Here is a 25,718-nt window from a genome sequence, read left to right as displayed (position 1 = left end):
ATGTTTTGAATTTTGAGCATGATTTTGCTTGCATGGAGATTAGTGTTTATGGTCCTATATTTGCTGCAGTCTTTTGTGTCACTTCTTTTGTGGATGGAGATGTATATTGTTTGTTTCCAATCTGTTGGCCATCGTTTTGTTTTCCATATCTGTTGATGTACGTTGGTTAGCACTAGAGTTGACAGAGTCTACAATGTGGATTGCATTAGTTCAATTGGAATATCATCTATCCCTGATTATTTCTTTTTTGCCATTTCTTTTATTGCAGCTTCCACCTCACTTTTTAGAACTTGTTATTTGTCTTCATTTCATATGTCCTTCATTTTGTCATCTCTTTTATATGACTCTTCTGTATATTGAATTCAATTTTTTTATTCCTTCCTGGTCTTGAATTGTGTTGTTTTTATGGGCATAGAGCATCCCAGTCCTTGGTTTGGACTTTCCTTTGATTTCCCAGATTTTGTAGAATAGGACTGTTGTTCATCCCTTTTTGTTGTTGTCTTCTATTTCTCTGCACTGATCATTGTAGTAGTTTTTTTTTATCTTTCCACACTAGCCATTGTACTGTTGCATTCATGGTTCTTAGTTTGCTCCTATCCTGCTATTGTTTTGATTCCCTTTTTTCCTTTATTGCTTGTAGCATTTTATCCGTCATCCATAGTTTCTTCTCTTTCTTTTTGTCTATTGAAAGTGTCTGTCTGCATTCTTCTTTTATTACCCACTCATTCCTTCATGCCTCCCTGGGTTTCCCTGCTCCCCTCGTATCCTCCCGCTTTAATTCCTTGGCTATCTCCCAGCCTTTCTGTTGTCCTTATAAGATCTGTCACAGTTAAGCTTCAGGGTTCAGGGTGCACTTTAGCCCTCTTATCTCACCTCTCTCTATTGCCTCTCCAATGCTACTTCAGGTGGGGGGGATGGGGGTGGACTATAGCTCTCTTTTCCCACCTCTCTTTGTTGTCTCTCTAGTGCTGCTTAAAAGATTAAATTGCATGGGTTTTTTTGCATTTGACACCTCATGAAGAGACCTCTAAGTAAAGGTGGAACTGCATTAATACTGAAAACAAAAGCATTCAGACTGAGAAGTCTTGCTCTATGATTTCTCCACTTCTGGCATCATGTATATTATAAAATTTGATTTTGCTTCACAAAACAATAATGTTGTCGTGTGCAAAACTATTTTTTTTCTTCTTCTTGGATATTTCCAGAATGACACTGGAAAACTAAATGTGGCCAGAAAAAAATTGGAAAGGGCAGGACAGGGCTGGATGAAAGATGCAATTCAAGGCTCCAGTGAGACTATGTTGTTCAGTCCATATAACCAGACTACTATTAACATAAAAACAAGCATGAACTAGGATATTTTGGTAAATCTTTATCTCTCTATTTCCTTTATTTCCTTTATCAAGATTAACTACAAGAAGAAAAGACACCAGCATGTTGAAACAGGTGGCAACATAGTAGTTTTAGTTGGCAGCAATGGTGTCATGAATCCAGTCGATGTAGTTGCAGAGTTTGGTATAGACACCAGGATAACCAGGCAAAGCACATCCTATTCCCCAGGAAACGATACCCTGGAGCACTCCATCACATGCCACTGGGCCACCAGAATCACCCTGCAAGACAAAAAGGGGGTTGGAATTAAAAGGCAGGGGTGAGGTAGGCTCTCTACATAATTACCTTTAGCTTTACAGTATATTCAAACCATCCCTCTCCTTAGCACCACCTATTCACTATCACCAAGTTGTGCCAGCTCTATAAATGGCACACCACCCTGTTATTCTGTTCCAGTCTCTTCCTATATTCATGCTTTCACTCCTGCAACTTTTCAATCTTCAGCTTCCCAAAAATCTTCTCTTTTCTACCAAAAACTCTGTCCATTCTGCTCTGTGGACAGTTATGATGGAACCCTTACCAAAAAAGGGTGGAGGTGGAGGTGGGCTTCTCTTTCTTCAAAAGCCTCCTCTACAGACTCCATCTTTATGGTGAGGCATTTACCTTAACCTAGGGTTGGCACAGACTGGCTCTAAAAGTCGGCTTTCCAACGGCTTGGAGGCATGATGTTTAGACACCACATGCCCCCAGGACATGTTGAAACCACCCAGCTAATCAGATGGCAGTGGCCTCAAGACACCTTGGGGGTATGACATCTAAATGAAGCTGCAGCAGGACACCTTAAAGCCAGCCTAAATAGGAGTGGATCCTTTCCACTATTATTTGGGCTAGATTCCTGGTGGACTGGGGCCCATGGCACGTGCTTATGAATCACACTTTTTCATTCAGTGATGAACTTTAATAAATAAGGTGTCTTGGGCTGGGCAGCTTCAAGCTTGCCCCTTTATGTCCCTCTGTTCTTCCCATTAGTTCCTACCTTGAATTGAAACAAATCCAAAACTGATGTAGCTGTGCTTGCTTCTTCTCATCCCTTTACTTTCATTACCTACAGAGTCCCCCTCCCCTAAACCTGTTTAGCCGTTTTGCTGTGAATTTTTAAATAGGTTTAAACAAGTTGCTTGCATCTATTTTACTAGATTAATCTGAAGGTGACACAGCCTTTTTGTATGACAACAAGCTTTTCCTCTCTGGCTCAAATCAGTATCTCAGCTTGAGACGGATTCCCAACTCTCTCCACCACCCTTTTGTTCCAACAATGCCTCACCAACCACCAAACCTCACTCAGGTTTTTTTAACAATAATTATATATTTTAGCATGTTCCCATGTTGAACAGCACTGCTCATAATGTGTGCTTATTAAGACATGTTATACAAAAGTTTTATATATAAACCTTTGTTTCCTCGAGGACTCTGGGAGCTACTGTTTCCCAATATCTGATGGCTCTGTTCAAATTAAGCTTAAAAAGTTTTTATAGTGAATCATCTTATCTTACCTGGCAGGAGTCTTGGCCACCCTCTAGGTTTCCAATGCAGATCATATTGTCAGTGATTTGTCCTGGGTAAGCATTTCTGCATTCTTCATCAGACAGTATTGGCACATTCAGGCACTGAAGAAGGTCAGGGTAATTGACTGAAAGGAGAGGGAGAAGGGGTATGGCTCAGAAGTTCAACAAGTTAGCAATAATCTAGTAATTCTGAGAAAGCAAGCACCTTGTATGGGTATGCATTTTTATAAAATAAAGCATTTGGGCTTTACTGTCCAACTCACAGGTAATCAAATGTGCTATGGTGCTTCCAAAATTTAATAGAAAGCTGAAATTTAACCCAGCCCAGATCACATTGTGTATCTATATGTTTAATGACAGCATTCAATTTGTGTCAAGGCTCATTGAGACTCTGTGGTTACAGAGGCTGGGCCAAGATTCTGGAGGTTGAAGCTTAAGTCTCCACTCAGTGTTGAAACTCATGATGTGACCTTGGGCCATTCCCACTCCTCCAGCCTAGTATCCTTCACAGGATTATCGTGAGGATGGAGTGAAAAAGATGGGGATCATATATGGTGTCTTTATGCTTGGATGTAGAAAATTCCTAATATCTTGCTACCCATAATTAATTCTTTCCCACAGAAATTAAGGTATAACCATATTAAATTCTAACTATAATTTACCAAAAGGATAATGTCATTTTGCAGTGACTTTTTAGTGAAAACAGTGTAGCCTCATAAAATGTGGAGGTAGAGTATAACAAAGTTCAAGTTGCTGGATTGCGCTGGTGCCTCATGTGCTGTTCTGGGTGTCAATGGGATAAGGAGATGGATGGGAAGAGGCTACATTTTGTACCAAGCCGAATTGGCAAATCTTCTTCCTACTCACCACCATCGCTGAGAGTGTTGCCCCAGCCAGAGATCAGGCAGTTAGTCCCAGCAGCTGCACATTCATAGCCCAGAGTGATGGCTGAGATGCGTGAAGAAAGGGCAGCATGGGCTTCCAGCTTGATGAGCATAATGTCATTATCCAGGAGCCAAGAGTTGTATTTGGGATGGCGAATAACTTTTTCAGAATTGATGAACTGCTCATCTCCTTCCAGCTCCATAATGTTGTGCTCTCCGAGCCTCACTTGGATGCGGCTGCAAAATTAACCATGCTGTATTGTACTGAGCATGTTATTAGGCACAGTTCAGTCTCCGGCTAAACAAACCATTTATTCCTCATGCCACAGAAGCCATCGAACCAACCATACTAGCAGGGGGCATATCTAAAATGGGAACTTTACAAATGTTCATATTGGTGTTTGTAATCTAACTGTATATGATCAACCTTGCAGATTAGCATCTTCAGAATTGTTTAATATGTATTCTGCAGTAGAAGTCTTCCACCTTTTCAAATTCTGCCTCCCGTGACAACCATTTTTTAATCTTTTTGTTATGCATTCCATTTTTCTTCTCCCCCTTTCCTGCCCTGTCTTTTTCCCTCCCTATTTTTCTTAACCTCTCATTTGTCTTCCTGTCTGTCTTTCTCTTCAGATATATATATATAACAACGACAACAATACTAGGTATGGCCGTGTATGTGTGACCCATTTTAGCTCAACGTGTTCTTCCTGAAATCTAGGTATGATGAAATCGTGAGATCTTGTGGGATCTCACCTACTGAGAACCTTGCAAACACAGGAAAACAAAAAAGAATTGCCATTCACTTACGATTTGTAGCAATGAGCAGCTGAAACCACCCATCGGTCATGGATGAGGGAACCACCACAGAAATGGTACCCAGCATTCAGTGACACCTGATAAGGGACAGAGTTTTTCTGGCAGGTGTATCCTCCAACAATCTTATCATCATCATCCAGGGGGGCAGCAACTAACAAACAGGAAAAGCAAAGAATAAGAATTACAAAATCACTTGCTGCAAAAGACAACCAAAGGAGCACAATTTCTTACTGATAACATAAAACAACCTGGATGCCAATGTGCTAGTTAGGGAATTAAAGAAAGTTGCTTCATAACGTCGCATTTTTCAGCCTACATATAATCAGGAATCTCTATATCACTACTGTTCCTGTATGAAGCAGCAGGTTTTTTTATTCTCTCCTAATGTAAACATTTTAAATGCACTTTATCATATGTGTGTGTGTGTGTATCAGAATGAAGCTCATGAATAATCTGTTCTGATATGTAGTCTGGGAGGTGCAGATCACATCAGTACACACTGGAATTTGCCAGAACTCAATTACTCTCTCTGTCTCTGTCTCTGTCTCTGTCTCTGTCTCTCTCTCTCTCTCTCTCTCTCTCTATCTATCTATCTATCTATATATATATATATATATTTGAACAGTTCTACATATTGAAGCCTAGTTTCCACTGAGTAAACATTTGTGACCCACACTACTTAAGACTGAACGTTGCAGGGAAGGAAGTATCACAGGGCTGAGCACACAATTCTCTTGTTGCAACAACTACACTGGCTGCTGGTCCCTTTCCAAGAACAATACAAAATGCTAGTTATGATCTATAAAGCCTTACATGGCTCAGGATTAGGTTATCTGAAGGGCTGTACTCTCTCATATCATATATCTGCCCAAATTTTGAAGTCTTCTGGGGATGCGAGGGTTGCCATCCGTCCAAGAAAACTGGGACAATCCCAGATTGGAGTGTCTAAAAAAATGTCCTGGCCAGGCTGGGCATTTTTGACCTTCCAATCCCAGTTTCCTATTTTGTTCCAGGCCACATTTTTGGACTGGAGATTGACAAAATGTGCTTGCATGGAACAACACGGCACCTGCTGTGCTGCTGGGCTGCTAGCGGCTGGAGCCAGCCTTGAATGCTGAGCTGGAGGCAGCTGGCCATGTGGCCCAGGGCTGCGCCACCCCAAGACTTGAGGCCAGGAAGGAACAAAGCTCAGGCAGTTAAAGAAGGGGGAAGGCGGAGGATGGATGGATGGATGGATGGATGGATGGATGGATGGATGGATGGAGAAGGCCTGGCTCTTCCCGAAGGAGCTAGAGAGGGAGCGAAAAGGGATGGCGGGGGACAGTGGGCAGTGGGGGGATTAAGGCCACCACTGGCAGGTTTGAGAGGTTAAGGCTGCTGCCACCACTGCCTTTCTTGCACTTTCAGTGGAGCAGGCAGGCCTGTTGGAGGCTCAGGAGTTCACTGGGGGAGTTGGGGGGCTTAAGGCTGTCACAGCCACCTACCTCCTTCCCTGCAGGCAGGCAGGCTGGCTGGAGGGAGCCATCCATGGACGGTCTGGTGGACTCGCTGGTTTTTAGTTGGTCTTGTTCTCCATTTTTCTTGAATGTCCTTTATTTTTTACTACATTGTTTCCTACATTGTTTTGTGGAAGAATTATGGCAACCCTAGGAGAGGCCCTTTTCTATGTCTTATCACCCTCACAGGCACATCTGGTAGGAACATAGAAGAGGGTCTTCTTGGTGGCTGCTCCCAGGCTCTTGAACTCAGAGGTCAGAAAGGAGCCCTCCCTACTATTTTTCCCTAGGCAAGTGAAGTTTTTTCCCCCAGCAGGTCTTTGAAGCTGGTTGCTTAGGGGGAAAGGGTCTTTCAAAATGTACTGTGCTGTTTATGTGTTGTTTCTTTTTAATGATCTTTAGCTACTTTTAGTTCTATTGTTATTTTAATTATATTTTAACCTTTGTATGATGTGGATTTTTTTAAGATACGTCTGGTGTGTTAGATTCCTATATGTAGGAAATGTATCTATTTATTTATTTATTTATTATTTTTATAAGGTGGAATATTCAAACATTACCCTAACCTGTAACCGAAAGTGGTAGGGCACAGGCATAGTTTACTGCCTCAGTGAGAAGATGGACATAATAATAATAATAATAATAATAATAATAATAATAATAATAATAATAAATTTTATTTATTTTTTCCCGCCTCTCCCATTGGATCGAAGCAGGGTTACAGACTAAAAAACCATTACAAAATTGTAATAAAATATAAAACAGTACAAAAATACAATCTCTATTAATACTTGCTCATAACATATCAGTAACCATATGCAAGCCTGTAGTTTTGGCTGCTTGCTTGGAGAAGGAAAATGAACAAGATAGTTATAAAAACGAAAGAGTCAGGAATGTCAAATCAATGGGGCAGATGAGGGGAGAAGAGTTCCCACCTATGCTACACAAATATCAAATGTTTCAGTCTGATTTGAGGATTTTCATTTTGGAAAACATCAAGAGAATTTTGAAAGGGATCAAGAAATTAGCAGCATTTCATGGGCACCGTCAGCAGGTTCCTAGGATACAAATAGATCTTGCCGAAAGGAAAATTGAAAGGGAATTTGGGCTTCTTCATGAAGTCAAGCAGCCAAAGAAGGTAAAGGAAAGTGAACAGATTGTAGGCTGTACTAGTTAATTTTTTAGAGGTGGATTTTTCACATCCTTTAGGGAAAACATTAATAGTGCAGTCCCATGACTCACACTTAATAGTTTCAGTTCATGTAGGTATACACTCAGCCCTCCATACTCACAGATTCTTTATCCACGGATTCAACCATCCATGGTTTGAAAAATACCCCCAAAAAATATAAATTCCAAAAAGCAAATCTTGATTTTGTCATTTTATATAAGAGAGACCATTTTACTATGCTACAGTATTTAATGAGACATGAGTATCCACAAATATTTGTATCCACAGGGGATCCTGGAACCAAACCGCAGCAGATACCAAGGGCCCACTGTACTAAATAACTATCAGTGAATTTATCAGGGAGAGGAGTGATTGTACGACACCTCCATGGAACAAAAATTAAGCTTAGTCAACTCATTCAGCTGAATAAAATGGCTGAAGTCTAAACTAGTATGGCAGACAGTTCCACGTCAACATCAACTCAGCATCAGCATCAATTCCATATCAATCGGGGATAACTAATGTTTAGACCTCTTCCATATAAAATAGAAACAAAACACCCAATCAATTTAAAAAATCTAGCACATCTTGAAGGAATACTGTATATTGGTGTCATGCATTCACTGCTGTGCTATTGTAGTGTTTAGTTATGATGTTTGAGGGCCTGGATTTCTTATAGGTAATAAAGTAGGTCCCTCAGATACTTAAAAAGATGGCAGCCTTTAATATTCTATGGGTCCTTGCCAGTCCAAGGCAACAGGCAAACTGGGGTATGCTGTCTAATACTTAGTATGCATTTGGGGGAGTAGACCAAGTCTATGAAAAGTTGTGTTAAAACTTCTTTCTCAGTTAGACTCAAAAGTACCGCAAGATCCCTTTGCATATTCCAGACACCGCTATGTCTCTGAATTCTATCTATATTTAGTTCATCATATTTTAACAAAACTGTCTTGGATTGAGGAATGGATCTACTGCAAATATAACACTAGTGTTTTGCCTGCAAAATGTTTTCAGTACAAGGAAGTATTACAAAAATGTTATTTCCTTTACCTACAATCTAAAATAATTATTCCTGCCATCTCAGACTTCTGCCATTACATTCTACCTGCCATTCCCTAACATACATACATTACACCAAATGCATTTTTTGAAATCTCACCTGCTGCTCCCAAAAAAGCAAAGATCAAGAGGAATTTCATGATGCTGGTTGGTTGCAAATTTGAATAGGGTTTCCAGAGGAAATCACTCCAAATTTATACTTTCCTCAGGATGTTATCTCCACAGCCCAAGGTCCCACCAGCTTCTCCCTTCCCAGGGTCTTGCATAAGCTTACTTAAAATAATTTTTCTCAAGTACACAAGCTGATAACAGGCCCGCAGATGCCTTGAATCCAAATTTAATTATTTCTCAGAATTGAAAGGATAAACACAATGGTGAGCAGTTCTGATAGTAGGCTGAGTCCTCTCTTGAACCCACTTTCTGCCATCTTGAATAATTAGAAAACCTAACAAGTGCCCAGTGTGCTCCATTTTCTAAGATCTGTTCCACAGAGAGCCTATGGCCTGGGAAAGACTACCCAAAAAGGGCGGCCTGCCAGCGGCCAACTTTCCTCTGGAGGGAAGCCGCAGTTGCCAAACTGCGTGGCTTCCCTCTGGAGGAAAAAGAACCCGGGAAAAGCAGGTTCTTTTTCTGCTGCAGGATGGGCATAACGACTGCGCCAATGGCGCACTCTTTACATAAGTGATGCACGGCAACGTGTTGATGACGCGGAGCGATGTGCGGACACCATGTGTACACAGGGTGCCGCCATTGTTACGCCACCCATACATTCTAGGGCTAGGGACCATGTGGTTGCCATGCAGTCCCTAACCCTAGAATTGGTGCTGGTACGCTGCTTGTTGGCGGTATGTACCATGCCTATATGAGTGGCAAGTTCTAAAACCTTCCAGAATGCTGGTATCTCAGGTCTGTTCTAAGTCTGAGCTGGACTGTACAGTGCTTAGAAAAGCATCCCCAGTGTCTCAGGGCAGGACTTACGGGCAGGAGACTAAAGCTTCATTCTGCAGAATGAGAGATGTATGAGACAGAATTCTAGAGCAAATAAAAAGAAAATAGAACAATTTCATATGCCAAAATGATAATCTCAGAATCGTGGTGGCAGGAGGCCTCCATATGTTGTGGAAGTGCCCTCCACATCCTAAGAGGCTCTTTGGGGGCATTTTTGAGCATAAAACATTTGTTTGTTTTTAATTAACCCCTCTGGGACTTGTGGGGGGGGGGGTTCAGGAAAAATAGCCCTCGGTGCTGCCTACAAACTCCAGACTTCACTTTGCTCACCCCTTCCCTAGAAAAATGTTTGGCTGCAGCAAAGGATTCCTCATGAGAGAAAGGGTCCATTAAGGGTTTCCTCCTGAGGAAGGAGATTATTGCACAAAGCTTCTCTCCCAATGCTGTTGCAGCTTTTTAAACATCCGAAACAGCAACTATTCTTTTCACACTACCATGCAATTGCAAATTGGTAATAGGTTGCCAATGCATCTTATCATACTACTGCTCCATTTACTCATCAGCTATCTGAGTTTCAGTAAGTAGTCATGCCTTCATTGGGAGTGAAGGGGTTGCAGAGAAGCCTCTTTCAATCCTGTTTCTTCTATCAAATGAAGTGATTGCCTCCTCGTGAGTAAGGAGACTTGCCTTCATTGTGACTGTTTGGATGGATGCAGAGTAATCTCATATTTTAATATTGTTTTATAATTTTATATTAGATTATATGTTTTAGTTGTTTTTACAGTTTGTATTTTAACTGTATAACTTGCTTAATTTTGTATAGTTTATATTTTATTACTTTTAGATTGTATGCCATTGGTAGGTTATATGATGTTTTGAATAGTTTATATTTTATGACTTTTAGATTGTTTGCCATTGGTAGGTTATACGCTGTTTTGATGATGCCTGTAACATGCCATGCAAATTTATGGTGCAATAATAATAATAATAATAATAATAATAATAATAATAATAATTCCCCTTCTCTTTGAATTATCCCAGAATGACCTATCACAAATACTTCAGTAACAGGTTAACTGCCCAATTGACAGCTATTCATGTAATTTTACCGTTCATTAAAAGCAACAGCAGAAGTATGAATTGGCTACAAAGTTTGTGATAGGATTCCACCATTACAATGAACATCATGCTTCTATCCCGTTATTAAAGAGAAGTGCAATAATCTCCAAAGTTATATTCTAGAAGCCTCTCTGGAACTGAAGCAATGTGGGGAGATTCCAGCAGATATTACTCAAGTGGCTTGGTTCAAGGCTGGAAGAGCAGCTGAAATACCTCCTGTTTCTGAGGCACAACTAGGTCATTCCCCATCTGCCTCTGGGGAAGAATGCTTATAGGTCTTTGAGGGGTTGCCCATGCAGGCCAAAAGGCATGGGTTCCCTGTAACTTCCCCCCCCCCCCCCCCGGATGACACAGGCCCAAACCCTGGGTCAGGATCAAGTTCAATCTTGCCAGACCAGACATAGATCCGCTGAATCCAGCCCAATCCCAGAGCAGTAGGACTTTAACGTAGGTCAAATTGACCCGTTGTTTGCCATAGAGTTTCTTGGAAACTGCTGCAAGCCCTGACTGATCAGATGGCCCTGATCTTTGTCCACTATTGCTACACATGGGTAGAACTCTGCTGTTATTTTTGATGTAGAAACATTGTGCCTGGCCATGTGATTTCAGTCAAATGCTCCCTTTCCATGTCAGATGGGGGACAGGAAAGCATGGGCTCGCCCTGTGTTTTTCTGGTCCTTCTGCTCAGGCCTCAAATCTGCATTTTATGTGAATCAGTGATACTGTGCTATATTGATTATTGAAATATTAAAATAGCTTGCTACAAAAAAAAAAAAGAAAAGAAAAAAAGATTATTCATATCATAATGTTAAGTTAATCCCAGTTAATATAGGGCTATTTTGTGTTCCAGTGAAAAGTGGGGCAGCATTACTTGCCACACCTAGGGTGATAAATATGTAGTGTTATGGTTCCTATGGGAACATATATTGCAGCAATACGTTTTATTTCTGTAAAGATAGAGGAGGAACATCCTTCTTCAACTCATATTTATTAAAGTTAAGACCCTCCCTGACCCAGTCTTGAGGTTTCACCCCTCCGCAATAAACCACTGAAGTCCCTGCCTTCCCAGGGAGGATTAGTGCCTTCCTTCCATAGTGCATCAGTGATATTTACACTAAACATATTTGACTTGGTTCTGAGGTGAGAGAAATTTCCAGAGGTCAGTTCAGTATCTTCATTAGCCTATATTATATATAGAACTAAAAAAGAAATGAAGTCTCCTGACTCTTGTCAGCTCCAGATGTTCTTTCCCACTGTGGCCTCCTGAAGAAACACCTGTTTAGATCATACAGCAGCAGAGAGATTCATTACAAGCATTTCACATGCTAGGGGAAGATGTACAGAAGTCTGCCTTTTATTCCTTTTTTTTAATTCAAATTGTCATTCATTCAAAACCAAAAACATCCCATGGCTGTATAAGAGTCCCAGTGTACTGATGAAGATATATTTCTTTTCTTCAAATTTCAGAAAATAGAGAAGCCTTATTCTTGTTTAATAACTTGTGAAGCAAATACCAGCTGGACAACATGCAAAAAAACCCTAAGATTTGCCTTGGTTCAAGTAGTTTCATACCATTGTGGGTGTTAGGCCATAATAAAGTAATGGGAAAAGAGTGTGTTTTGTACTAGAGTCCTGCAGCTTCTATGATTCAGATGACTACCTTGGGCTACATCTGCACTGTAGAAATAATGCAGTTTGACACTACTTTAACTGTCATGGTTCAGTGTTGTGGAATTCCAAGTTTGTAGTTGTTTTCTGGCACCAGAGCTCTCTGACGGAGAAGGCTAAATCTCTCATAAAACTACAAATCCCAGAATTCTATAGGACTGAGCCTTGGCAGTTAAAGTGGTGTCAAACTGCAGCTTCTTCCTTGTGGCGTCATAAGGGCTGCAATGCTTCACAAGCCCTATAATGGCACTTCCTGTGCACGATGTGCGGACACTAACCATCACATACGTCATCATGGCAGCCCCTGTATGGACGGGAGACTGGCATGATGGCGGTGGTGGCACATTCTAGGATTCCGGAACCCTAGAATCGGCACCGCCACACTGCTTCTTGCCCATGTGTGCTGGGCCATAGTTTCAGCTAGGTAAACATCAGACTCATTGTGTTAACAGCTGCCTTCATTGTTTGACCATTTTAATGTTTGAACCAAGACAAAAATTCATTATAACTCCAAAATGTACTATGGTATTTTAAAAGAAGTCTTCTTCTGCTAAGAGGTGTTAACTGACTCTGGGCCAGACCATTAATTTGAACCATGGACCATCAGTTGTTTTTTCTCCAAAGGCCTGAAGGTAAAGTGATTCCAATGCACACTGCCTGAAGAAAACAACATTGCCTGTTGTTTTTTGTTGTTGTTAACCACCTCAATCTCAACCCATGGCGACCCTATTAATGAGACATCTCCAAGACCCCCTGACTTCCACTGCTGTACTCAACTCCTGAAAACTCATACTCCTGGTCACTTTAATAGAGTCCATCCATCTAGCATGCGGCCTTCCTCCCTTTCTACTCCCCTCCACCTTTTCTAGCATTATTGTTTTTTCCAATGATTTATGCCTTCTCATGATGTGGCCAACGTACGACAGCCTCAGATTTGTTATCTTGGCTTCCCGGGAGATTTCTGGCTTGATCTGTTCTAGGACCCATTTATTTGTCTTTTTGTCTGCCTACAGAAATTTTCTTTTGAAATTCCTTGGTGCCTGTTGTTGCACCCCCTTTTCCTTCATTTTCTCCAAGCCAGGTTCAGCTTTGGTTTTGAACCCTGGCTTGTGGGTGGAAAATTAAATAACAGGGGGAAAATAGCAGATGCAGGGAGAATTAAGCATAATTTTTAATATTCACTTCCCCTTTAAATTGAATTTTGAGCACTAGAAACCCTTTAGCAATAGTTTGATCTCTACCAGGCAATGAAACAGAATAGCTCTGCGCTGTGGGCCTAATTTGACCATGGAGGTTTGTCACTGACTCCTAAATTTAGAGCTCATCCAGCTGAAAAAGCTTTGTACCTCTTCCCCTTTCCCCACACAGAGAAGCTATGTCTTTAGGTGAGACCCAGACTAGAAAAGCTCTGGCCTAGGACCTCATCACACCAACTTTTAAACTGATTGCTCCCCAATGGGATACAGTCGGGTTACAAGATGAAGGCGGGTATTATCGCACCACAGTCACTGCTGATTCCACTGAGAGACTACATTCCAGCTGAATCCCAGCTCCCAGCCATGCTCAGCCAGCCAATTTGCAAACACAGAAAGCTCCCATGTTTGCAGATCAGCTGGCTGAGCGTGGCTGGGAGCAGGGATCCAGCTGGGATGCAGTCGTCTGGCGACACCAGTGGCATTTTCCATGCAGTAATTCCCAATTGCATCCTGTAAGTGACTGTATCCTGGAAGGGGTAAGTCATGCTTTTTTTTGGCCATGTGATAAGGTCCTCAGGTTCAATCCTGCTCTCTAACCCATAGCGAGTGAGTATGTTTTCTTCCATGTCCTGAAAGGTCTGCAAACGTCTGCAAACATTTGCAGACTTTTTTTAACGGGGCTGCACCAGGGAAGGCCGTGTGTGTGGGGGGGGGGTGTGTGTAGAGAGAGAGAGAGAGAGAGATGGGAGCCTTTCCTGCATGGAATATCATATAATGCCCATTTTAGCATAATGGAAGAAGCCCAGAGTTAGGAATGCAGTGTGTCCCTCTCTCACAGTTCTCGCTTTGTCCGCACAGCAATAATGATGACACAAATAGGTTTTTGTAGCAGGATGAGGTTACTTTGAAGTGCTGTGTCTGAACTGCTTGCACAGAAATACACAGCTGAATCCCATGGTTCCACAGAAGAAATATTCATGTTGCAAATCTCCTTCTGGGGCTTATCAGCTCTGAAACGTTCAAGAATTTTGCCAGTCTCTTGTTGATTTTCATAATAGAAATGGAAGAGTAGCTGTAAACCTTGCCATCCATCTTGTCTGTACCAGTACATAACATCATGCCCATGCGTTTGATAGCATTTGAGCACAACATCTTTGCCTTCTTGCACCACAAGACTCAGTGGAGATTGGGTGATCCTGGAAATTTTGCATTCTGTAAAGGAAAGAAAATTAATCAAAAAACGTGTCTCAGATCTGAACAATATATTTCATGATGATAAAAAACTATCTCAGTCAGTTTTTGCCCGGGTACAAATTGTAGAATTTATAGCCTAAAACAACATATAAAGGATAGGAAAGAAAGCCAGCATGATTTGATGGTTTGAATGTTGGATTGGACACTGGAATACCAGGATTCAAAACCACTCAGCCATAAAAACCCACTGGATGACCTTCGGCAAGTCACACTCTCTGAGCCACAGAGAATGGCAAGGGCAAATCCCTTCTGAACCAATCTTGCCAAGAAACCCCTGTGATAGGTTTGCCTTAGAGTTACCATAAGGACTTGAAGACACACAATAATTAACAGCAAAGCATATGTAGAAATTTGGAGCCAAGCACTTGCCTACTTGCAATAGGAAAATGATCACACACCAGCCGATCCACATCTCTAAGTTTCTGACTGGTGCGAAGGTTTTTGAAGTGGTTTTAATGTGGTTACAAGTTATACTACTTCCTTCTTCTCCAATGGCCTGATTCTTCCCATGTGACATCAAAAATGCTGAGATGTTATTCAAGACAGAGCACATTAGCTCTTCCCCTTACAAAGAAAACACGTGTATTCAAAATCATTTTGAAAACCAGAACATGATTCTTAAAGTTGCACAGCAACCTCAAGACACACCCTCATAGTGAGTGCCAAACAGGATGTTTTGTGGATAGTGATGTTTAGGAATTTGGGTTACTAACAATAAGCAGAATAATTGGCGCAGGTGGGGATATGGTTTGAAGGCGAATAAACCACATCTAGCAGATGGAAGTACAGGAAAGTATCAAGTGCAACAGTTACAATTACCTACGCAAATACCCCATTCAATTTTTTGCAAAATGCCTACTATGCATATTATGCTTTGGCCTCAAACCATCATCACCATCATCATTATCATCTATGCAAACATCCCATTCAAATTTTTGCAACATGCCCGCTATGTAAATTACACTTAGGCCTCAAAGGCCCTTTCAGGGCTAAAAGGTAATTGCACTGTTCGACATCAGACTCTTTGATTCGTGGGCAACTCGGAACCTCTGGCTTGGCCAGGGTTGGTGTAAGTATTAGAAGCCTGACTTCAACTCTTTTCTGCTCAATAGTAGGCCTTTCTGTGTGCCCACAGCTCACATCAAGAAACAGAGCTTGGAAGGTTATCTAACAAAAAAGTGTTAGCCTTTCTACTTTGAAAAAAACCAAACATGTTAACATTACTGTGTGTGTTACTTCTAAACAATGGGTTCATTAGATGTCAATAACATGTTAACATTGTTGTTGCTGCTGCTATTATTCTTTTAAAATAGAAAAATACTCCCCAGTCCCGTAAATAAATATTTCAAATTTTTAAGCAATGGGTAAATACAGTCGGCCCTTCTTATACACGGATTTTTTATACACGGATTCAAGCATACATGGTTTGAAAATGTTCCCAAAAAGTATACATTTCAAATATCAAACCTTGATTTTCCATTTTTTATAAGGGACACCATTTTGCTATGTCATTATATTTAATGGGACTTGAGCATACACGGATTTTGTTATACACGGGGGATCTTGGAACCAAACCCCAGCATATAACAAGGGTCCACTGTATTATTCTTTACAGCAGAACCCACCACACATTTGAGTTAATGCGAAAATGACTCAAAACAACCATTACTGCCCCCATTACTATTCCCAAAGTAATACATCTTGTGTCCAAGCTCCATCAAGGACCCTGGGCTGAAAACTCTTAGGACAGGTCTGAATTTGAACGAGACTGGCCACAACCTCAACTTGGTGCAAAAAATAAGACCCAGTGGTAACACAAGGCCCATTTTGCAGAGCATAAATGTGCAAGAGCTGTGCCAGCTGGTTGGATAACACTGCCAGCGATGCTGTGGTTAAGGCTCCACTGGCAGTATCTGCTGTGTCTCCCACCCTGCTTGGAAACATTACTCTGTAGACAGTTGATGTTCATTGGTGTGCATTTGTGGGTTAGAAAGGGTGGAGGCAGGGCTGCTCCAACGTTCATGTGCAGCTTTGAGGCAAGAAGTGTTCACTGTGCCTACTGGCTGCACAGAAATACACTGCTGAGTCTGCAGCCTGTCTTGGGGGGACAGATAGGGATGCATGCATCACATCTGGCCTGTTTATGCTGTAGGTAGTCATGGTCATCTCTGGGTTAGTTCCTTGGACGGAGTAGCCAACCAGCTTCAGTTGCTTCTCTGCACTGTTGCCATCCTGCCGGTACCAAAGAATGGTATAGTAGCTGCTGTCATCATGATTGCAGTCAAGGCTTGCCTGGGTTCCCACTTGAATGATTTTGAACCGTTCCTTCTGTGTCACAGTCACTCCACTGCAAAAACCTGTAAAGACCAGACAAGTGAACAAGGCTCATAATAGAAGGTCAGTAACACATAATTCCAACTTTCTGATTTGTTTGCTGTGATAATGGGGAAAAGGGATACCGAGCCCTTTAATTTCACCGAATTCCACTTTCCCCCATCTCTATGCCTGCTTATGTTTTCACAACAAGTAAAGTCTGGATCCCTATGTCATGGGAATACTGTCTCTCACTTACTTCTATTGCATTTTATTTTCCTCCCAGGAATAAATGGCAGCCATTCACTTTGGAGTGGGGGGCATGAAAGCAACAGATGTCTTGGACGACATTGGGTTGGGTTTTGATCTTGATATTCTGCCCTTATCCATTAAGGATCACATGTGCTACACTTTCAATGGCTATCCTGGGTTATTTGTTTTTTCCTCTAAGTCATACTATCTTTGCCTGAAGATAACCAGGAATATCTATCATATTATATAATGCCGTGCAGAGCACACATCATATATAGAATATATGCAAAAAAGAGAGATGAGAAAGACAGACAGACAGAACATATGCATATCATTGGATAATGGATAATCTCTTCTTCTCAGATAGACTGCTTCTGAAATCAGTCCTCTTCCTCATTTAGCAAATCCATCCTGGTCTTCTCTATCCTAACTTGCCTCTGTATCATCTTTTTCTTTTTAGTTGCACCCAGGGTGACCAGATATCCCAATCGCAGAGGAGGATAAGCACCGCAAAGTGTAGGACATTCAAGAAAAATGTCGGACATTACAAAAGGAAAGCTAAAAACACTCATATAAATATAAATTCATGCGTCTTAATCATGCTCAAATTGGAAAATATATTGAAATTCTTCCTGGATAGAAGGGTGAAATGTAGGACAAGCCTGGAAAACCCTGGTCGCAGCTTCTATCTATCATTGTCTATCACAACCGGTTTCTGTCACACAATTTTCTTAACAGATCTCCCTCAAAATCATAATTTTTGTTGCTGACTATTACCATTTTTAGTGTTATGGAAGCCCTTGGATATACCCATCTTGCCTGCAAAAGAGATTCCTACCTGCCAATAGCTGCAAGCCCACAAAGGCACTCACCACCTCCCACCACATAGCTTGAAGAAGAACGTATCTCATGCACCCAAGTCTCAGAGGAGGACACTATAGGAGAGGAAAATGACTTGAGCACCTCATCTGTGGGTGGAGCAGAGGCCAAAGTTTTCAAATCAATAGAGAAGAATAATTGGGGATCTGTAGAAAAGAAGGAGCACGGCTCTGTTAAGTCTGTTCTCTTATTTTCATCATTTTATCCTGCTTGGAGACAATCTCCTCCATGGTTTCTTGCTCACTTTTTTGTGTTTGCAGAATGGCTATTGATTGTTTGAAAGCACAAGATCTTTCATAATGCCTTTATTAGCACTGTGTCACCCTCCTGTAACTGTGAGGGTCACGCTTTTGCAGCCTCAGAGGATGACAAAGGCAAAGCTCCTCTGAACGAATCTTGCCAAGAAAACCCTGTGATAGGCTCATTTTAGGATTGTCATGAGTCAAAAATGACTTGAAAGTGCACATCAATGATTTTTTTAAAAGCATTTTTTTGCCTGATGAAGAAGCCAGTGGAGTTTCAAAAGTGTGTGCATTTTGTACATTTTGTTTGTCCAATAAAGTTCATGTTCTTTCATTTTGGATTTTGTTTGATTCTACTGCATAGTCAACACAGCTGTCCCTGAATATGTATTGTTTATGGTTTATTGTTATCATTATTGACTGTTATTGACTCTTTATGTGTACTTTGTGGCATTATATATTTGTTACATTTATAGTTTTGGTGTTAATTTTGTTTGAGATGTGTTTTGTTTTGTTTTGTTTTGGTGTTTTCGTCAAGTGTGGCCATTTAAAAAAGCCCAGAGGGCTACATTGGAACCCCAGGAAGGCCACGTTCCCCACACCCCAACCCTTAATCCTGAGAGTTCACACTGCCATTGTTTTCTTATTTTAAATGTGTGGCAGAAAAGGGAAACTTCAGCTCATTTCAGTGGAAATACTCTGCAGATGTTCACAGCTTCTTTATTGCTAGTAACTGCTCTACCTAGAATTTAGCAATATGTATCTTCTGAAGTTCAGTGCTGAAAAAAATCTCCATGTCCTGGAAGCATAATTCTTAAAGGCAATATTATTTCTATCGAGAAAGTTAGTAATGCAGTGAACTAAGATATGACTGGGGTGTTTTTTCTCTTTTTTCTGAAAGATAGATCTCATTTCCCTTGCTTGTGTATGGCAGTCTGTATCTCTTGGGGCTGAAGCACCATCGAAAATTTGTTGTCTCTGAGGCGTTAATTCAGATAGTGAAAATAATCCTAGTAGAATCTAAGTTGAATCTTTGTTGTTCACATGCATTTCAAATGCATCCAATAACTTGGGGGGGAGCTGCAACCCATGATAAACAATCTCATCCCCCCCCCCCCTTCCTGGAGTGCTCTTAAAAGATTTGCATCATCCACAGTGTGAATAACCAATTTGAATAGACAGGAATAAACTGAGATAAAACTCTGTATGCCTTGAATGTGTTTCAAATACATCCGTATCATTGACTTCATCTTTATTTGAGTGCTGGCACATGTGAGCAACACAACTCTCAGAGATGCACACAGATGAGGTTCCATAATGTGAGCAACACAACTCTCAGAGATACACACAAATGAGGTTCCATAATGGGAGCAACACAACTGAGATGCGCACAGATGAGGTTCCATAGTGTGAACCACAAACCCAGAATGTGTGAGTGAGATTATTCACATTGTCATGCTAAAAAACAACAACATCTGACTGACCCCTGAAACATATGGCCTGGGCCCCTGTGCGAATGGTGGATAAATTCAGGAAATCCTGCTAGTCCCCCTCCGCAAAATGCTGTAAGTAAGCCTGCAAATTCCTACCACCAAAGACAGACATTCCTCCACTTCGTGATTAATTAGTCAATTAAAAACAAAAGGAAGCAAAACAAAACAAAAGGAGCATTTGCAAACAGGGAAGGTGTTATCTGCATGCCTGTATACTTACAGATATACCTTTGAATATGGTTCCCTACATTAGAAGTAAGCATCACCCAGCATTTTCCCTATCTGGTTCATTATATGTACATATGAAAAGGAGATGTTTTTTGTAAGAAGAAGGGATTACTTTGAAGTGCTGTGTATAAACTGCCTGCACAGAAATACACAGCTGAATCCTCTTGCTTCAGAGATGAAATCTTCAGGGTAAAGCGTTCTGTCTCAGGCTGATCAGCTGTGAACCTGGCAGGAATAACACCTTGCTCTTGAAGGTTTTGATACAAGAAAACATAGAGAAGCTGCAGCCTGTGGTCTCCTTTCTGCCAGTACCAGAACATGCGTATATAACCATCTGTCTGTCTACACACCAGAGTCGTGCTTTGTCCTTCCACGTTCACAGCACTTGGTGTTTGTTTGATCTCTGCATTTGAATATCCTGGAGAAGAAAGACACAAAACAACTAATAAAAAGAACATTGTTTAGCCGACTTACCCAGTTTGTAATGGGCAACCCTTCCGAGGCTTGCTTCCCAATTGGGTCTCATAAATCAAGATCTTTCTCTGCAAGATCTGGGAACCATTTCATGTTTTCAATAAGCTCAATTTTGAATTTAGAAACGCTGACATGGTTTTTCTAAAACAATACTGTCAAGTCAACAATCAAATTAAAGAAATAAGATTCGGCTATTGGAAGGAAGGATCATCTGAGACATAAACTGCCACTGCAGACATATTCCAGGAATGTCCTACATTCCAGCCTTCTGCCCAGGAAGAATTCTCAATTGTCCTCCATTTTGAGCATGACTAAGAAGCATAAATTTGCATTTCTAGGAGTGTTTTTAGCTTTTATTTGGACAGGGTCTCCAATTTTTTGGAACATCCTACGTTTTGAGATGCCTTGTCTCCCTCTGCGGTGAGAGTCAAACCTGCAAGTGGGGCAAATTCCTATTCAGCGTTTGTTCCATTTTAAGTTCAGGAGCACCTCTAGTCAGTAAAAAGGAGCCAGGGACTCACCTAATTTGAAGAGCCAAATAGCCACAAGGCAGCTAGCCCACATGGTACTTCTGTGTGCGCAGGTGCTCATTTTGGTTTTTATAAGTTGCACTGCATAGCACCTCCTCAGAATCCAGCAGAACAGTTAGGCAAGTGATGTCACTAAGATGGAAAGAACAGGAGAGATATAGATCATTGGTTCTTGCAGCATAATTGAAAAAACAAACATCACAAGCATGTTTTCATAGCTGTTCAAAGTAAAATATGATATTTCCATTTTAGCAGGCTGAAGGCACTTTCCCAGGAGTCAAAGAAGAGCCCTGGGTCTCCAAATAGGAAAGTGAACCCAGGTGATCGCTGACCAGAAGAAATGCAAGGCAGGTCCATGACTCGTGGCAAGCGGCTGAGTTCGCTCCAGAAAGTGAAACAAGGAAGCCTTTCATATTTCTCCATAATTGCAACTATAATTTCCATTTAACTTCCATGACAATTTACTATGGAATCCTAGGGTTTGTACTTTGGTGAGGCACTAGAGCTCTCTGGCTGAGAATTCTAAACACCTCTCCCTAAAACTAATTATAGCCTTATAAATGCGTAGCTTGAAAGGACAAAACAGAGAAGTATTGGTGAGGATTCAGCAACCTCTTCTTCCTACACACTGCTCTTCACTAAGGGTGACCAGATGTCCTACTTTGCCAGGACATGTCTTATATTACAATCTTCTGTCTAGGAGGAATTCCAAAATGTCCTCCATTTTGAGCATGACTAAGAAGCATGGATTTGCATTTATATTAGGGTTTTCTTTTGTAATGTCCTACAGTTTTCTTGCATGTTCTACATTTTGTGGTGCCTTGTCCTGACATCTGGTCCCTCACCTGGCTCCTTGCTACTTTTGATCAGTTTGAAAGTGGACCAAGACCCTAAATCTGGGTCTGCCAGGGTCTTTGTTGGGCTCTCAGAAAAGGAGGAAACCTTTCCAAAAGGGCTTCATTCATTCAGGGATAAGAGTACCGTGGCTCTCTCTCCACCACCATACTTTCCAGTAGCCGTAGATCAGCCAGGACCCACCTATTCTTTAGTATTCCTGGGTTGGTGTTTAGAAATCCCACATTCCAAACTGGAAAAAAGTTAAAATTTGGAAAAATATGATGTTTTTAAAGAAAAAATTAAAAGAACAGAATTTTACATTTTTTAAATTTTAATTTGTTTTTTAAAAATGATTTTTTTAAAAAATTCTGCTCCCACTGAGCTTCATCCCACTCCCACTGTTTCTTACAGCATTTTAAAAGGAAACAGGTGAATGCCATAGCCCATTTCTAACAAAATGCAGATGTTTGAGGAGCAGTTTTTGTAAATCAAAAACCTGTTTTTCTTTTTTGGAACATAGGATGAGTACAAGACTTAAGGATGGCAAGTATGAAAGCATTTAAGCAAGAAAAACAGGTTTTTGATTTACAGAAACCCCTTTCTTCAGGATAAACCCTAGGCCCCATTCCCACTGGGCAAAAAAAGTGGCTTATATTGCTGCGATTCTGACTCTGATTTTTTTTCCTGAGTCGTATTCGAATCTGCTCCTTTGTTCCCATTACAAAAGGGGGCAAACGGACTCTGGTTTTTTTGACCCATGTTCTCGTTCCCATGGAAATTTTCTCCGTTGTAATTTGAAGCGGACTTTTTTGCTCCCCGTTCCCATTGCCCTTCCAGAACCTCTTTTTTTAAAAAGCAACTGTCAATCAAGCGCTTAGGCACTTTGACGTCATAGCATATCAGTCACTTAGGCGCTTTTCCCCTCTGGGAAAGAGAGAAGGAGCCTTTATTCCTCCCAGGTCCCTTTGCCTCCCAAGCTCTCCTGTGTCTTCCCAGAGTGCCTCTGGGAAAGGGGAAAGGGAGCCTCTATCCCTCCAAGTCCCTTTGCCTCCCCCATTGCTCCCTGTGCTGTCTGGGGGTTGATCGAGCAGGCATGTAAAAAAGAGAAAAAAATAGTTAAAAATGGTGTTCAGTGGCTCTCCTCACACGTCGATCTATGCATGTAGAGCAGGGGGGCATAATGTGTTTATCATATTTGGAGGTCAATGTAGCAATTTGCTATGTTTGAACACCCAACAGAGCGCCTAGGCGATCAAAAGCTTAATTTAAAAAAAAAGAAATTTGTCTACACACGCAATCGTCTTACCCTGCTTCCCAATCCACCAGGGAAAAGGCTACGCGAACAGGAGAAAATGGCACCGATAATGCAGGAAAGAGAACAAGCAGGTGACACCCCCAAGCCGGCCCCTTGAGCACTGCTCCTCCCATCTCCAAGTTCCCAAATCAGACACCCTTGTTGTTCCCATTCATTTGCCCCAAATAGGACACGGTAAGTCCAGGAAAAACCTCTAAAAATCTGCAGTCAAATTAATCTGGTTTATCCATCACTGATTCGGGTTTTCCAAGAAAAAATTGATTACATGGAGATCAGATCCAAATTCCAATGGAAACAATATTGGCGCAATGAGGATCGAATGCGTGCTCAAATGGGAACAACGATGCCCTATAATCTGCATCTGGATCCACTTTATAAGCCAGTGGGAATGGGCCCCTAGACATTCATCTTGTCCTATTACTCTTCTCAAGGTACCTTAGATATTTGAGCAGTCAAATACATTTAAATTATAAAAATAAAAAAATGTCTTTCATACTTGCCATCCTGAAGTCTTGTACTCATCATATATTCTTGAGGAGATGTGGCTTTATACATATTTTCATAATAAAATGTAATTTTAATACTTTAGAAAACATTGAACCGCTGCTACCTCCAAAACCCTGGGCTGCATTTGCACTGCATAAATAATCCAGGTTGACATTAATTAGTTTTTTTATTTGGCTTTAACGGTTATGGCTCAATAGTATGGGATTCTAGGATTTGTACTTTTGTGGGATATTTAGCCTTCTCTGTCAGAGAGCTCTGGTGCCACAACAAACTATAAATCCCAGGATTCCATTGGATGCAGCCATGGCAATTAAAGTGGTGTCAAACTGCAGATGCAGCTCAGAGACCAAGAGTTGTTCAATGAGCTTTTTACCTCTTCAGCTGGGTGAAGCCCAACCTGCAGAGGTAAGGCTAGTCTTGTGTAAATGCGTGTTCTCTTTAGTCTTCCCTTTCCTGAATTAAAAAATGTTTCTGTCGGTTTAGTCAAACAAAATGTATTATCTCTCCTCTTGTGCCTGGATCTGCCTTGTACAGTATAGTGAAATGGTGACCCCTATATAAAATGACAAAATCAAGGTCTGATTTTTGGGATTTTAATTTTTTTGGGGTGGGGGGGAACGTTCAAGTCATGGATGGTTGAATCCATGGATATTGAATCATTGGATACAGAGGGCCAAGTGTATTTCTACAGGGGAACTGCCATTTCTTCTGTTTGCACTATGTTTGGTGAATTATCTTTCACAGTTCCTCTGGGGAAGTAGAACAATATATAACCTTCGCAAAAGAGTTGTTCCTGTCAGAATCCACCTTCAGTCAAGCATTCAGGGTGTATTCTGCCAAGTAGATAGATAGATAGATAGATAGATAGATAGATAGAGATAAATAGATAAACAGACAGACAGACAGATAGCTAGATAGAGGGACGGACGGACAGATAGATAGATAGATAGATAGATAGATAGATAGATAGATAGATAGATAGTAACGTTGAGAATAGGGGGGGATGCCGCCATGGGAACTAAGCCGGATGGTCACGTAGGGCATGGCAGTTAGGCAGTTTATGAGGGGTTGTTGGGAATCTGAAACCAAACCTGTATACAGCCTTAGATCTCTACTTGGTAGAAGAGCCAGGAACCAAACGATCAAACCCCCCTTCCTTTCCTCCTACAGATCAAAGGGAGGGATTCTACATCAAAGGCAGAAGAGTAGGGTACCAACTCAAAGGGAGGGGGTTGGGGAATTTTAAGGTTCTGACTCTATTTGGGACCCTCAGTTTCGACAGAGACGTGGCAAGAATACTTACTCCCAAGTCCTTCAATAAATTTTCTGTATTACCTGAAGTTTGTTGTGGATTTTTGGTCAGAGTATTTCCAAAGTCTCACAGTTCCAATCCTACATCCCTTGCGGAGGGAAGTTAAGTTAGGGATAGGGCCACTTGTAGTGGAGGTGTATTCACTTCTCCCAAGCTTTCTGATTCATACAAAAAGCCATCCCCAACCTAACCCTTGCTTCCTGTTTTTCCCAACCTCAAAAAGGCCACAGCTGTGGTCCAATGTTATGAAAGACAACAGAAATACTGAACTGTGAGGGGGGGGGGGGGGACTGGAGGATTGAATGTTGTCAGCAAGGAGAGGAAAGGTTGTGGGTTTCCGCACTTGTCCACCAATTCTTGCAGTCATGCACCAATTACCTATGTTGGTGTGTTATGTGTAAAATATGAGTCTGGGAACATCTAGCATGTCGCTCACAAGCCCCACGTGCATCAATAAAAAGTTTTTTGTAGGAAGAAAGGGTTACTTTGAATTGCTGTGTGTAACTGCTAGCACAGAAGTACACAGCTGAATCTCCTGGCTCTGCAGAGGAAATGTTCAGGATGCACTGCTTCTCCTGGGGTTGCTCAGCTGTAAACCGGTTGGGAACGGTGCCCTTCTCCAGCTCTTCTTTGTTATAGAAGCGGTAGAGGAGTTGCAGCCCCTGCCCTCTGTCTTGCCGGTACCAGAGCATTTGGAGATGGTCATTGTTTTGACTGCAAGTCAGGCTGGCAGATTCACCTTCAGGAAGCACCAGACTCCATGGTTGCTTGACCTCAGCATTTGAGCTTCCTGCAAAGGAAAGGACAGGGGGAAATGTATTTACA

General features: G+C 41.4%; 1 protein-coding gene and 1 gene segment (V, D, J or C); both read right to left on the bottom strand.

Annotated features, from left to right (window-relative positions):
- Positions 1 to 25,718, bottom strand: part of LOC149323382 (T cell receptor beta constant 1-like) — a 105,822-nt gene that overhangs the window by 37,660 nt on the left and 42,444 nt on the right.
- LOC149323384 (anionic trypsin-like) lies at positions 1,464 to 8,490 on the bottom strand. The gene is made up of 5 exons (XM_089488873.1): positions 8,427 to 8,490; positions 4,592 to 4,751; positions 3,765 to 4,018; positions 2,886 to 3,022; positions 1,464 to 1,613 (listed from the first exon to the last, which is right to left on the bottom strand). Exons 1-5 carry the CDS (start codon positions 8,464 to 8,466, stop codon positions 1,464 to 1,466), a joined length of 741 nt encoding a protein of 246 aa, XP_089344999.1. The 5' UTR covers positions 8,467 to 8,490.

This window comes from Sceloporus occidentalis, unplaced genomic scaffold, assembly GCF_023333645.1.
Source record: "Sceloporus occidentalis isolate IW3139 unplaced genomic scaffold, rSceOcc1.0.p SCAF_1, whole genome shotgun sequence".
Lineage (NCBI taxonomy): Eukaryota > Metazoa > Chordata > Lepidosauria > Squamata > Phrynosomatidae > Sceloporus > Sceloporus occidentalis.
The sequence above is the reverse complement of the archived record's forward strand: the minus strand, read 5'-3'. Positions and strand labels throughout refer to the sequence as shown.

Coding starts and splice junctions, on each gene's coding strand:
- LOC149323384 (XM_089488873.1), bottom strand. CDS start 8,466: ATGAAATTCCTCTTGATCTTTGCTTTTTTGGGAGCAGCAG. Junction 3,023..3,764: donor CAACACTCTCAGCGATGGTG/GTGAGTAGGAAG, acceptor CTCTCCTTTCAG/TCAATTACCCTGACCTTCTT. Junction 1,614..2,885: donor GTGGCCAAGACTCCTGCCAG/GTAAGATAAGAT, acceptor TTTGTCTTGCAG/GGTGATTCTGGTGGCCCAGT.